Source organism: Elgaria multicarinata, chromosome 2, assembly GCF_023053635.1.
Source record: "Elgaria multicarinata webbii isolate HBS135686 ecotype San Diego chromosome 2, rElgMul1.1.pri, whole genome shotgun sequence".
NCBI classification, from domain to species: domain Eukaryota; kingdom Metazoa; phylum Chordata; class Lepidosauria; order Squamata; family Anguidae; genus Elgaria; species Elgaria multicarinata.
The window spans coordinates 99,624,863-99,640,543 of record NC_086172.1 but is presented as its reverse complement, the minus strand read 5'-3'; the positions used below and the strand labels follow the sequence as shown (position 1 = coordinate 99,640,543).

Here is a 15,681-nt window from a genome sequence, read left to right as displayed (position 1 = left end):
TCTGACATAATGGCTTGCATTGAGGCTACAATGATTTCAATGGATATATACATTGACTCTTCTGTTATCCACGCAACTTGCTCAAATTTCCATTCTGAATCATTTTCATGGGGCCATCTGTAAGCTAGTTGCAGAGGTAACACACTCAACATGTTTTCATACACATGTATTAGGGGAAATAATTTCAAAAGCCTTCTTTCTATGGATGTCAAATGTTTAATTGGGCTGGTGGCTGGCTTTTCATGACGCCTGTCGCACTAGGATCATCAGTGTTTTTGGAAGAGAATGTGGTGGTAAAACTGTTCTTACTTTCCTTTCATTATTTCTCGGAAATATTAATATTGCATGAAGTTTAAATTGCTTAAGCACTAATAATTTGGTTATGTACTATTTTACGCGTGGCATTTAATACAGAAACATGCCCAAGAAGTAACACTGGAAATCGTCTGTAGACACTGCCAATTACAAATATTACAAATATTTGAACACAGTAATCTTATTTTATTTGGTGAAGGTTTTCTATTCTGGGATCAGTAGCCAAGTTATCATTAAAGCAAAATGATAATGGATGCTGCTCAGCAAGAAGGCCATCCTTATGCCAAATTCATAAGGTAGAAATATGACAGTTAATAAAATCCTCATTCCCTGGGGATCGCAAACGAATGAGATAATGCCCCACAGTTTGGGTCAAGCACGTTTGCTTCATTACTCTGAAAATATTAGAACTTCCTTTCTGGAAAGATGCAAGTCTTCTTAATAATATTTCTTGATATCTGCAAGTTATGGTATGATTTTATGGCAAATCTTACAACTTTGAGGCTGCGTTCAGACAACATGATAGTCAATGGTGGGGTAATAATCAACTTGACAGTTGTTTATCTATGGGGTATTCCTCACACAACATTATAATAATCAACTGTGGTGTGGATTAGGATCAGTATTGAGTAGACTATTAGCCTATGCTGAGTTGACTCACTCATCCTGCCCCCTATTTCCCCGCTCAGTCCTCCCACTAGTATCTGTTGCTGCCGAAAATCTATCCTGCTGGCTCTTGCCTTGCAACTTTGTGGCTGATGAAATAACCAATGGTGGCCAAGGAAATAAACAACAGTGCCCACCACACAACAAGATAACCAATGGTGGTTCAAATAGGCAACTCTGCACAGTGTTAGTTATTTGTATTGGTTATTTGAGCCACCATTTGCTATCATGTTGTCATCTGAATTTATTTTTAGACTAAGAGGGAACCATCTGACAACTCTCAGGTGATCTTATGTACTTCAAATTAACAAAGTGACTCAACCAGAATTTCCCTCAGGATTGTTTCAAGCCTAGTAGCAACCCATTCCAAGTATGATAAGTCATTATATGGGAGTTTTCTTCCCACTGAAACCTGCTAGTCTTAGGAAATGAAAGGTGATTCACCATATGAAAAAGCTTCAAATAAGTATGCTTATCTTAGTAACTACAGTAATCAAAATCATTCTTGAACATGTTACAAACAATGACACATCAATCCATGGAAATCTGAATAGACTAAATTAAGATAAGTGACTATACTATGTACCAGAAAGGAACATGCTTGCACTGATTGTAGTGTATATTCTTCTTTTAAGTTTCTGGAGAGGAGGCTCCATATCTGGGCCAGATTCTTTAACAGCATTATGGAGGAATACTTTCCAATACAATGCTGATACTACAGCCACCAACAGATTGTACCATATTCTAAAATGCCATGGACTCAACAGTAAAGGTGGAACAAACTAAATCAAGTGATTTAAAGAGGGTACAGTGTGTCTATAGAATTAAGCTAGAGGGAGATAACCAAGGTGGATGAAACTGGAGAGGAGAAAGTAGCCTTCAACTGGTGCCAGAAGTAGATGTACTTCAGCACAGATAATTAAAAAATACCACAAGAGTGAGATGAAATAAGATTCTTCTTTCCTGCTACTTCCTACAAAATGCCATGTGGATGGATGCTTATGGTAGTAAAATGGCTTTATAAGTCCTTGCATCCTTCAATGGGCCCTCCTATGCGTAATGTGATTTGTCACATTACTTTGGAGACACGCCCATATTTAGGGATTGTAAGTCTAAATAGTGTCAGTCATAATCTTCCTTTGAATAAGTCAGTATTTTGCACCCTTATGCAAAAATGCTGCTTGGTAACCAGTGCCAACATGTTGGCCTATGAAAACTAAATAGCAGAAGCTGTATCCTTGCTGGATGATGTTACATATGTATTCAGACAAGGCGGGGGCGATGAATTGTCTCGAAACTGCTACAAGTAGACTCCTGCTTTAAACCCACACACAAATTCTCTAACTAGTTACTGTCCTGTTTCCAGCCTTCCCTTTGAACAGTTGTTGAGAACTGACAGGTCAATATTCTGGACTCTTGTCAGTCTGAGCTGAAGCCTTCCTTAATGATATCCACCAAGTAAATAATAAGATCATTAGCAACATACGGTTATTATTCAAATCTTTGAGACCATTTATCATGTTGTGTTAGCAACCAGCAGGTAACAAGGAAACCTCTAGAGGTGATGTAAGACTAAACTGGGCTCAGCTTCAATGTAAAGGGATAAATAATTTCAAGGAGATTATAATTAAATTGAAACTTTAAAAGTATTACTTTTAAAAGGATAGGTTATAAAATACTGAAGAAATAATTTGTTTCTAGATTAATATTCCAACTGTTCCCCACACCAAGCTGTGTAGAAGCTGCTGCTTCGTGGTGACATCATCCTAGGTGGCTCTAGTGCGCATGTGTATGCATGCCCAAACCCACATTGGGCCCATTCAGAAGGCACCTTAAACCATGGCTTTATCCATGGTGAATAAGGCTTTTTGCTTTATTCACCGTGGTTGAAGCCATGGTTTAAGGTGTCTTCTGAATGAGGCCACAGTTGTGTGTGTTCATTGATTATACACACACTACAACTCATGGAAAAGCAGCTCCTCCATGGCTAGGTGTGCATGTGATGGGCTACTTGTGACAGCCAGATGGGAAATCGCAGAAACCCAGGGGAAAGGGCTGCCTCTAAAGTATCAGTATTTGACTAGCTAAAATGCCTCACATGAATTTAATTTTAGCTTTCCCACAAACCCATGATTGGGCTCCTGACAGTTCAAAGGGATTAATGTTTTCTCCAGCTTGTTTTATTTCTAATTGATATATTTATTCAGCAAGATAATGGTTCATTTCTATGGGAATATTTGTCTGCACAGGTTTCACATATAATGTGGCTTTGCTTATCCTGAATGTGGCTATTAAAGTATGGAATTCATGGTTTTGCACTTGCCATGGGCTGTTGTGTGGTCTGAAATACTACAGTCTCCACAATTTGACCACAGCTGTTCTGTCAATAAGGATGTGATTTAACAACTTCTTGGTTAATGACAAACATAATTCTTACTAGATTTTGTCCACTGACAGAGTAATCTATTCCACATTATAATGCTATTAGTGGTATGTTGTATTGCCATTTTATATTTAAAACAGATTCAAAGTTCTTCGGTTCAACCGAAGTTTGGCTTCTGAAACATTTAAAAACTTCTTTTCTCTTCTGAAATAAGGGCAGGGGAGTAAAACCTAAACAAAACTTATCATACCCAAAGTAAATGTTCACCAGCAGGTGGCAAAAGAGTTTTTTAAAAAAGAAGATTGTTCTCTCATCACTAAGAATGTTTGAAAAGCTTGATGTGTTATATCGATTTGTGCACAGAATATTAATTCTGCTTTATACATTACTTTTTTACAGCCTGATCTACACATCTGTGATTCAAAACATATTTGTGGTTCAATTCATGTTAAAGGGGCCCACTTAAATCGAGAGAGGGACAGAATTTTAAAATGCATTTTTTGACTGTACATGTTCCAAAAGTATTCAAGATAGACCCCACTGTCCTCACTGGAATTGAGTAACTAGGAATTCTCTTCTTGAATATTTTTCTATGAGCTTTCCAATGGAACAGAGTTGTTTAAATAGTTCCATGCAGGCAACATTTTGGCTTCAACAATGCTATTTTATTAGCTGTTTCAGACTGTTCAGTGGACAGGTGGGGCTCTCAGTGATCCAACAGTGCTATGATGCATTCATTAGTTATAATGGATTGAATTTCACTGATTGTAATGATAAAGTACAATAATTCGGAAGCCCCTAATGTCCTGTCAACTCACCTTTTTGCCTCCTGGCGAAGATGTGTCAGGGGGAGGTGTGCTGGTCATGTTCAGTGGGCTAGAGCCACAACTTGAAGGTGAAGAGCCTCTTATCCTGTCATACCAACATCAGCCAGTTTAGAAAGATCATACAGAACAATGCAACTGTACTTGAATTATTTGTCATGCTCATGACAATTTGTCACATGACTTGAAATTTATATTGGAACATTAACTATATTTAGTCTTGGATGCCGACTTTTCATACAGACAAAAGTAAGTGTTTTCTGTGTACTATGCTTAGCAAAATACTCCAATAGGTCCTAATCTCAGTGCCAGTAGTGAGAGAACCTTTCCTATCTAACGGCCAAGCTGTATTCTCATATATTACATTTCATATGCATTTATTGAAATTGATATATTCAAATCTATATAGTTACAATTAAAAAAAATCTAATGGCCAAGGTAGAACAGCTACAGTGGTTTTATCAGTACATAGGATTTTAGTTTTTGACTGTTGGCTCTAATTTTGAGGAGTGCTAAAGTGCCGTGATGTTCCCAAGAATGTACATGACTGGAGGTAGTAAATATAAGATTATGAATTTCCCACCTATACCTGATCAGCTTATTTTGCTTATCTCATCACTGTAATTTTGAAGAATTAAATTTTGATCATTGTTTCTCGTTGAACATAACCTAATATAATTCCATGTGTTCTCTTTTCCAAACTATCACTGATTACTTACACAGATTAACGTAAATAAAGAGAACATATGAGGCTATAAATACAAACTCCTATTGTTCTTTCCTTTTCATGTTTGTCTTCAGTTCCTAGCTGCTGTGGTATTGCTATCGGTTTCCTATACTCTGAAAGTAACTGAGTAGTTATACTTGCTATGTGTAGAAAGGAAATAGCTGGTCATCCTTTTCAGAAATAAATTTGGGGTGGTAGACTAGAGAATGTCTTTTCTTACCTGTGAATCTCCATAATTTCTTCAGCAATCATCCTGCCAATTTTACCAGCTCCTGCTCTTGTTCCACCTGGAATACCAGGAACTGTTGGAAGGGACCTTTTCGGACCACCTTTAAAAAAAAGAAAATAGAAAATGTAAAAGGGGAAAAATATAACACGGAGGGGTAGTGTCCTTGCTAAGAGCAACTGGGAGAGGAAGAATTGCAGCTGCTATTTTCTCAGCTTCAGTACTTCCTTCTACCTGAAAAGAACTTTTATGGTTTTATACTATTTTTTATGTTCCAAACAGGGATACAGATCTCCTTTGTTCCCTTTGCCCTACCTTCTAATGTCACATACTTCAGTATTAACTGATTCAGTTGCTTGGAATAGGAGCTTGGAAGCCCCCTTCTAATAATACATGAAAAGCTAAGCATGCACTCTTGTGCCTTAAAGATATGTAGTGATATCATAAAAATTATACAGATATATTTTACAGCCATCCTGATTAGCCAGGTTTTGATTCTAGGGGCTTGCTGAATAAACTTCTGCACACACCTATTTCTATGGGACAGTTGCAGACATCTTAAGATGCCTTTTTAAAATACTTTCAAAATAGGAGTTTAAATCCATACTTCCATTTTTGTGTTTCCTTCATTCTATTAATAGTCTAAAACCAGCCAGCTATCAACAACTTTCAAGTCGAGACTTCTTGTTCAAATGACTCCCAATGAAGGCATATATGAAAGAGAAGACAGGATACCCAGGCCTTTTCAATAACTGAGGACTCAGATTAATAGCTAAAGAAAGTGAGCATGGTATAGTGGTTAAAGTGTTGGAATAGGGAAGGGCACCTTCAAATCCCCTAAGCTACCTCACACACTTGCTGTGAGAATAAAAATGGCGGTGGTGACGAATCCATATACACCACCTTGAGCTCCTTGCAAAAAGGTAAGATCATCCATTCATTACATTTCTATACTGCCCCATAGCCAAAGTTCATAAAAATTAAAAACCATTAAAACACATTATACAAAGTGCAAAAGAAAAGTATTTACATAAAACCATATAAACAGATAACACAGAGAGAGACTACATTTATCTAAACACAAATTGTTAAACCATCAAAGATGATCCAAGACCTAATTTAAAACTCATTGTATGCTGCCAAATGCCTGAGAGAAGAGGGCAGTTGTAACAATCGTGCCAGGCAGGTCTCAGAATAGAGATCATTCCATAACTGGGGCAACACCACAGAGAAGGCCCTCTCTCTTGTTACCACCCTCCAAGCAAGCACCAGGAGGAGGGCCTTGGATGCTAAGCATAGTGTATGGGTCAGTTCATGCCAGAAGAAGCTCTCCATGAGGTATTGTGGTCATGAGCCATATACAGCTTTATAGGTCAAGACCAGCATCTTGAATTCGGCTCGGAAACATATAGGCAACTAGTACAAGCGAGCCAGAATCTATTTTAAATGTTTGGAGCTTCCGGTCCCAGTTATCAATCTGGTTGCTGCATTTTGTACAAGCTGCAGCTTCTGAACCACCTTCAAAGGCAGACCAACATAGAGAGCATTGCAGTAATCTAACTTGGAGGGTGACCAGAGAATAGACAACTGAAGCCAAGTTATCCTTGTCCAGATAGAGGCTTAGCTGAGCCACCAACCAAAGTTGTACAAGACACTCCATGCCACTGGGTTTACTTTAGCCTCAAGTGACAAAGATGACTCTAGGAGGACTGCCAAGCTACAAACCTGTTTCTTCAAGGAGAGTGCAACCCCATCCAGAACAAGTTGAGCACTCTCCAAGGAAAATCCAAGGGGGTGAGTAATAATCCCCAAATTCCACCTTTGGGAGCCGACCATTCAATACAGTGTCTCCCACTCCAAACTCAGACATTGGTCCCTGAAGGATACCATGATTGATGGCATTGAAAGCCGCTGAATCAACAAGGTTACACACACCGTCACTCTCCTAACATAGGTCATCATACAGGGCGGGCAACCAAGAGGGTTTCTTCCAAAATGGTCTCACCACTGCCTTTTGAGGTGGCCAAGGGCCACACCTTCTCGCAAGGAGGCATTAATCACCTCCCTGGCCCAGCCAACTGCTCCTTCCCTGCCATTTTTTATAAGCCAAGAGGGGCAAGGATCTAATATGGGAGTGGTCACATGATCCTGTCCAAGCACTTTGTCAAAGTTCTCAAGGATGAAATGAAGGTGTTATCTGTGGCAGGAAACTCTTCCCACTTACATAAAGATGGATTCTACAACCAATATTAGAAAGCTGCTGCTGCTAGGGAAGTAGAGCCCATTACAAAGCTCGTGCAAAGATCTGTGTCATCTTTCTATAACCATGTGTCTAAAATGTCCCAGCTTTCTTCATTAACATGTCTTTCAAAGAACCACTATGAATTGTAGAGGGTTGCTAATTTAGTTCTGTTGCTCTGAGTGAACTGAGAGTACAACCACATTTGCAGCAACAAATTGATCAGGATGGGCAATCTATCTTTCAGGGGAGCTTCCTTGAACCCTAGTATGGAGTAGCAGAGGTCATGCCTCCTGCTTCCGAACCATCAAGGTACATAACCTTTCACTATTATCTAGACCTTTTATGTAACCAAGTGTAAGTTAACCAAGGTTATGATGTACTAGCAGCTTGTTATCTGTAATCACTTCAGTCTGAGGCAAAAGGGATCAGCTTCTCGGCACGCTAAGCAGAATGCCCCAAAGAGAGGATAATCCATAGTTAATAGATGAAAAATGAAAGCTTAGCCTGTCTGGCTAAGGGAGGCTAAATATAACTGAACCCTGAACTTCATTCATGTGTTTTGAAACCCAAATTGTGTTTTTGTTGTTATACTTAAGGCAGAACTTCTTGAGAAATTACAAGAGGCAGGAGTATATATTTTTACAAACACGCCAAATGCTTGGCTCAGGCTGAGTGAATGGATACTGACAGTTATTCAGTTTCAATTTGAATTGCAACATTTGAAGGTGTGCACAATTTAGAGAATTCTGGGGAGGAGTGCATTGATAATAAAAGGAGAGAAACACACAGGCCCCAGCTATGCAAGGCCAAGACTGGCAGCCAGATACCCTGTATAGTTGCCTGGAAGTTCAAGTCCCTTGCTGTCAAAGTCTAGCAGGTCACACATTGGTGTGTTCTTAACAATTAATCCAGTTGATCAGCCCCCTCCCCACTTCCCAACTCTTAGCAGCACTTCTACAGGCTAGCAGTCCCAACAACTCTATCCAAGGCAGGGGAATGAGGACCATAATGACAAGGCAATGGGAGTTAAGTCCCTGAAGCAAGCAACCAGTTCTTTTGATGCTGTATATCTCCCACTGCTTTGACAAAGCTGTTCGCTCTGGGTCTCAGCTTTCAGCATCTCTTCCACTTTTCAATATTTTTGTGCAATCGTAAGACTACAGGTTTTTTTGCTTCAATAAGTATGTGCACACATGTGCAAGAGAGATTATTGAGACAAAAAAATGTGCAAGATGGTAACAGTCACAAGATGTGTGGTAGTTCCGGCCCTACTCATCACTGGCTCCCACCCCAACCAGCACCAGCATGCAGCCCCCAAGGTTCCCAGAGGTAATGTGGCTCTCAATGGGGAAAAAGATTCTCCACCCTGATATGCTGTTTTAGACTCTCTGTTACACTAACTCCATGTATGTTCTTTGGTGCAGGGACCAGTTTAGACTATGATATACACTGCTCAATGCTCTTGAAGTTTGCAGAGCTCCTTCACTTGATCTACAAGAGCCACTTAAACATAGACTTGTAGCACATCCAGGACATAATGGACTGACTTGCCTTTGGATGGTGCAACACCAAGCTGGCTGAAGAAACTAACGCAAAAGGAAGGCTGCTAAGTGCTCTATTTACCTTCTCCAGTCTGCAGTACACTGTCCATGCTGTGCGGCGAAGCTGCAAGCTGTGGAAAAGTCGCATCTCCGCCATCGAGTACATTGGCACTGGGGGTTCAAAAGAAGCAAACAGGCAAATTAAACACCTGCATACAGCCAGTTATTCAGCATATTAAAAGACGCGTTTTCTCTTTTTAGATCACAGGAAGTGATCAGAATGAAGTACACAGCGAAGGCCTGACAAGCTTTGGATTAAAACTTTTAACTGAGTAAGAACCAGATCATAAGTTACACAGAAGCAGGAAAAGGAGAAATATGAACATTATAATACTGCCTTTGCTTTTTTGGTTGCAACATATAAAGTGGAATTCACAGGTATCACCTATAACAAGCAACATGAATCTCACAAGTAATTTTATTTATTTATTTATTTATTTATTTATTACATTTTTATACCGCCCAATAGCCGAAGCTCTCTGGGCGGTTCACAAAGTAAACTGGGCTTCTCAATCTTAGCAAGAGTAAGATCCACAAGTCCCACTATACATGACACCAGAAGCAAGAAATGGAGAATCATGTGTCTATTTTACCTGCTTGCATTTATCCTATGAGCCCTGTCTAGGTTGAACAGGGTGTGACAACACATGGATATAGGCACAGGATCACACACACTGGCCCACTCTTACGTTGCAGTGAAGACCACGACAGTTCTGACTTGTTTACGTTGAGCAAGAACTCTGCATGATTGAAGACCCTGATAATGCAGCGTCCCTGATTGAGCAGACGGTTCTACTTACATTCAAGCAAACATGAACAGAAACCCTTTTCAGACCCTGCTATTCAATGCAGCAAGGTCAAAACTGAGATGGTGGGGGGAAGCGCACACATTGAGATAGGAGGCAGGACCAGCATGCACCATCCCTAGCCTCTTCTCACACCGTGCTATACCCTGTTTAGGCTTAACACCTGAACAGGGGAAATTCTGAAGTGGCATCCCTAGACTTAGATCAATCCCTAGATCAATTATAAAGCATCCCTAGACAGAACCCACTTTAACAAAACTCCAGGTACAGCATGCATATAAGAATAGCTGCCTTCCACAGCACCAGGGAATAATGAAGGTAAAGACCCTTATTCAATTCTTGTTAAATACTGTCCGTCTGGCAACTTCAAGGTAAGGAAGTTAACTTGTTTAATTTAGAATCCTCTTCACAGCAAAAATTACGATTAGGGGAGCTTTGACTAGTGGGAGGTATAGAAATGTAATAAATAAATAAATGAATAAGTGACTTTCTAACTTCTTACAGCTCTACTGTTATTTGATTAACTTGTCCTTGACAAGGGAAAGGCAGATTGGGTTGCAGAGTGGTATGCATCCATGTAAAACAACAATGTTCTCTACATTTTGATGCCCCAAACAAGGAAGTATTTAAGGTAATTTTTTCATACCTCTGCAGCTATAGAAACACTTGTTTTTTTTTAACAGATGCTTACTATCTTTAAACAAAACACACACAAAAACAGATGCATTTTTTCGGCACATTGCCTACACTGATAAACGGAGAGCAGGCTTAAGTACTCAGTGCATCAGTGAAGAAAAATACTTACGAAACTACCGTGTTAGTTGAGACAATGTATTCTACTTCTTTGGTCCAAGGGTTCATGAAACTGAACCAACAACTCCTCAGTGTTATAAAAGATCCATCTTTGACTTTAAATTTGTAACAATTAGTAGTAATTTTCTCTCTAGACTGTAAAACTGAAAGAGAGAAGGAAAAAGTTCATATTAACATGCATTCTTTTTATAGATGGGTGAACAATTTTGTAGCCATATGTGTTAATTACTTCCACTGCTTCACATTGTGTCAAATTTCCTACATATGTTCTACTTTTACAATTATAATGTCAACTTAGAATATTTCCATTACTCAAATTAGCAATATCATTTTTCCTAGCCAAATTTCTCTTAATTAAAAAACCATAAATCTAAAGTTCTCAATTATTTACACCAATAGTTTTCCATATTATGTTTTACCTTGCCGATGACATTCTGCAAGGTGTCCTATATCATCTTGATGAAAGTATTCATAACATGAAGTACCTAGAAGTTCCTGTGGTAAATAGGCCAAAATTGCAGTTGCCCTAAAATATAATAAGGCCATTTAGCTTTTGTTGAAAAAAACAAAACAAAAAACAAATTACATCTACTATAAAAATAGGAATGCCAGCCAAGAAGAAAATTGTCCTGCCTTGCTCCTGTTTCTTTAAGAGATCAGCAAGGAAAGCTTTTCATGGCATAGAGATAAGCATTATCACCTGTCTGATATTGACAGATCAGGCTGCTATTAAAGACGCAAGAGCAGGGGCCAGTAAGAAAGTTAACCATACTATAAAACCAAATTTATATTAATTCCCTATAAAGCCGCAAATTACACGACTCATATTCCATTCTGAAGATCAATTATAAAGCACCTCAAGCCTAAAGCTAAGCTTAATGAGCATGAACTGGGACTTCAAGTGTAGCATGAGAGATGGCAATGGGTTGGATCCAGAATAGCCGTGAGCAGAACAACCCCAGCAGAGGCAGGGGGAAAGCCATTTTCACCTATTTCCCTTCTGCCTGCAGCTCATGTCCCCACAAAAGCTGGACCAGAGGGTAGTGGGACTCTCTGGAATAATGTGGGAGGTGGCTCTAGGGGCTGCAGGGGGGAATTGGGGGATATCGCCTCCCACATTCCTCCAGTCAGGAGGCACTGCTGGACCTTGATTCGTTCCAAGAATGGGAGGAGACCATCTGTTCACAGAAGTGTAAGACTGGATTCATGCCTATCACAGCAACTCTGCCCTGTGTGACTAAGACAATTTACCCCAACCACTTTTGGTACATCCACAGCTGCATTGTGTGGATTACCTTTTGTTATGGGCACTGGTGGCATGACCATCTGGAATAATGCGAATGACTGATGAACTGGTACTGACTTAGAGAAGATTCACACATGCATTCAATCTCATTCACACACACCCTCCTTGAATGTAGGGCATTTGGTATAAATGTAGGCAACAGTCCCATCTTCTCCATTGGGATGGACGGGTCCCATTAATGGGGCCTACTCACATAATGAATGCAAGTGCATTGTAGTGAACACTAAATTATGTAAGTGCAGTGGAAGAGAGATGTGGGCTGAATGCCTGTGTCTTATTACTACATGTACATGCTGGGGCATATTTCTGCAAGAGCTTGTGCTTCCTTTTGTAGGTCTGCTCAAGGTCACAGGCTTCTAGAATTGAGCGTAGGAATTTTATAGGGATTTTAAGTCTGAATCCAGAGATCCAACTCACAGAAGCTGCCTTCACTCAATTTTTGGTGATCTGAAGTGGCACCTTAGAGGGCTGCTAGTAGGAGGAGGGAATTCCAAGAGCTGGGCATGTCACAGTGATCCCAGTTTCAAGTGGCCCTGTTAAAAAACAACACTAAATCTTTTTCTAATGGAAACACTCAAACAGGAGCCCTCACCCCTTCCTCCTACCATCAGATATCACAAGCAGAAATTTTCCAATGTACAGCTCAACATAGGAACAGTTTCAGAGAACACAGCAGACGAGTGAAACAAAAAATAAGAACACATTTATTTGCCAAAAAGTAGATGTGATGGTCACACAGTGTTAGGCATTCATAAGGCCACTGAACTGTTTACTGGATTTTGATCACTGTCAAAACTTAGGCTATTAAAAGGTTAAGGGCGCAATCCTATAGGATGCACGCTGGCTATGAGGGGGAAGGAGCACTTAATATTTACATGTAATATTACATTGGCAAGGGTCATGTAGTAAGCATTATTAAGTGAAAGAAGGTTCTCCCGTGTTCATACACTTACACATGGTACAACAAATCCTTACACAAAACTGACAAGAACATGGAATTCGTTGTGAGGGCAAGGATTCCCATACATACATGGAGTTCATTACCACAAAGACACTCCCACTCACTTCAGTGGAGTGGCAGCCCACAAAAGTGTCATTTTCCTGAAATATTATCTCTAGCTTTCCAAATGAAGCTGACATTTTAAAGTCAGGACTTTATTTTGTGCCATGTTCTTTCTTAGGCATGACAACAAAGCAAAAATAATCATTTATAGCTATGTCTATGAAAACCTCAGCCTGCCTCAACTTCTGCCAAACAAAGATTGAAAGGCAGATTATATATCTTTGCATACAGAACAACATTTGCCCCTTTTCTTCCCTTTCTACAATCTCCCATTCCAAATACCAAGCAATAGCATTGTTTTAATAAATGAACTGCAAATTAATTGCAACTGATGCAACAAATTTATCAGCTCCATGAATTCTTTCTTGATCAGGCCCTCTCCCTCCCCTCTTTTAAAAAACAAAAATAAATTTATCAATGGATTCTACCCCCACACCCATACCAATAGAAGACATGGAAAGCTATGCATGCCTTTTTATAATCCAGTGAGACTATGAGTTTGTAATGCCAGAGTGAGACCTCTTATGGAATTCGTTGTGAGGGCAAGGATTCCCATACATACATGGAGTTCATTACCACAAAGACACTCCCACTCACTATGACCAGTCTCACATCAGTGGGTTGCAACCTTTTAATTTGATGTCCTGAGCTTGGCTTCCTGTGTTATGTTGCAGGAAGAGGAGGAGTTTATACCAAAATAGTAGAAAAGAGTTATGGATTGTACCCTTTTTCAGCTGGCTGTCAATCTTCTTGAGCAACAAATGATTACAGTGTATGTTATAAGCAATAATTTAGGACAATAAATTATTTAAGCAATCACAAATTTCATGTGGATATATAATTGTTTCGATGTACCTTAATTATTTTGTACTTTAATTATTTTTATACTATTATAGCTGTTCTGAACGTCTAGTAGGTTAAAGAATGAACATCAGCATCAGACCATAGACCTGGTACCATGAATGAAAGATGTTGGTTCTTACCTCTGATCTACAAATACAAATTTCCCGTCAATTGCATGTCGAGAAACGTATTCTGTTGGTTTAACCCTGATCTCTCCATTTACTGGTTGAGGAACTACATGAGGATGCAATCGTCCAATTGCTACGAGACAGCTTAAGTTACAGCCTTCGTTATCAGGCTCATTGTCTTCATCTAGTCCCATTTTTGTTGGTGGCCAGCTTTTTAAATATCCTGTGCTATGGATGGTGCAAAAGCTTTTGCGGTCTGCTACAAAAGAAAATGAGGTTTATGTTATCAATACTGCATTGGTGAAAAATGCCAGTTTCAGGCTCATTCACATGAAACTCTGAAGAATCCTGCCTGCAGCCAGCACAGTCAACTTGAATTTTAAGGGCTCAATTTTCGAACAACTGAACAAATGAAACTTCCATGCATATGCTTGGCCTAGGACTATCGGCTCCTGGTTTTCTCAGGGTTTCAATGCTTTCAGACCAGGGAGAGGATCAACACGTGCCACTGTAGTGCTGGGCAAGGGCACCTGCTGAAGTGATATCATTCAGTAGTTAGAGGCACAGGAGCAGCTTCTTTGTCAAAAGCTGGCAACTTTAGTTGAATGTATACTGAGCTGAACCACAGAGATTCATGTAGTATGGATCCCAGCCACCTGTTGTGAGCCACCATCAACAACTCAAGGAAAAGCTGAAGGGCCACATGGAGTGTTTCAAGAAGCCACTGCAGCTTTACAGCCTACCACAGGTGTGTTCCATCCAACTACAGTGGTATTTGTAGCACAACAGAATCACTTAAGCTTAGAATCCATCACAGGTGCTAGGGCTGTAGTTTTCTCATGGGCCTGACTTAAATTCCCTGGGAGTTTATTTTATACCAAGCAGAGAAATAGCATCTCCTCATGGCTCTCTAGCCAGCAGACAGGTGAACTTAATACAAAGGAAGGGGATACCATATAGAAGTAGCCAGTGCATGACCATCTCCATGCACGATCATGTACGGCCATGACTATCAATGGTCACAGAAAGCATTCACTTTAGCCAGAGGTAGGCAACTTGTGGTCCTTTGGATGTTTTGGCATACAACTCCCATCATCCCTCACCATTAGATATGCTGCCTAGGGATGATCTAGGAGTTGAAGGCCAAAACATCCAAAGGGCCAAAAGCTGCCCGCCCTTGCCTTTAGCCATTGCCAGATTCAATAAAGATCAGTGTTCCTGTGAATTTAATAATTGCACAGAAGGAGAATATTGGTAGGTGCCACAACTCCTAGAACTGCAGCACTATGATGGGCAATGCTGCACGTACCAATACTAGAAGCCCAGGAATGCTTTCCTGGTGGAATATGGCAAAGCTGATGTGGGCAATTTATTCAGTTAGCTGAGCTATTTTGAAATTCCATCTCCGGAAGCTAGGCCAACTGACCTATCCAATGAAGTTTACATATCACAGCATCTATCTTCTGCAACAAAGTCTGCTCACTTTGTGAGTCATTGGCCCTTTTCGCATGTAATAGCAGAAAATTGTGGGTTCATTAACTCATGAGTGGGGAGGCAGCAAGCTGGTTCTGTTTTGCATAAACAACCTCTGATTGGCCCAATCATATGTCATTGTATGACATGCGAACCCTGACACTTTGATCTAGTTTGCATGATAAGCACAGCTTAAACAAGCAACGGGGGCTTGTTTCAGCTGTAGCACATGCCAGGCGTGAATTGAATAATCACTACCTGGGCA

At 40.0% G+C, this 15,681-nt stretch overlaps 1 protein-coding gene across 1 annotated transcript in view; it reads right to left on the bottom strand.

The window, feature by feature from the left end:
- The window catches only part of BMAL1 (basic helix-loop-helix ARNT like 1), a 59,142-nt gene that overhangs the window by 4,391 nt on the left and 39,070 nt on the right, over positions 1-15,681 (bottom strand). Inside the window, exons 12-17 of the mRNA XM_063117295.1 lie at positions 13,956-14,202; positions 11,023-11,129; positions 10,596-10,746; positions 9,007-9,095; positions 5,136-5,244; positions 4,183-4,276 (exon numbers count right to left, since the gene is read on the bottom strand). Coding sequence (XP_062973365.1) covers positions 4,183-4,276; positions 5,136-5,244; positions 9,007-9,095; positions 10,596-10,746; positions 11,023-11,129; positions 13,956-14,202 — 797 coding nt within the window. The remainder of the gene's footprint in view (positions 1-4,182; positions 4,277-5,135; positions 5,245-9,006; positions 9,096-10,595; positions 10,747-11,022; positions 11,130-13,955; positions 14,203-15,681) is intronic.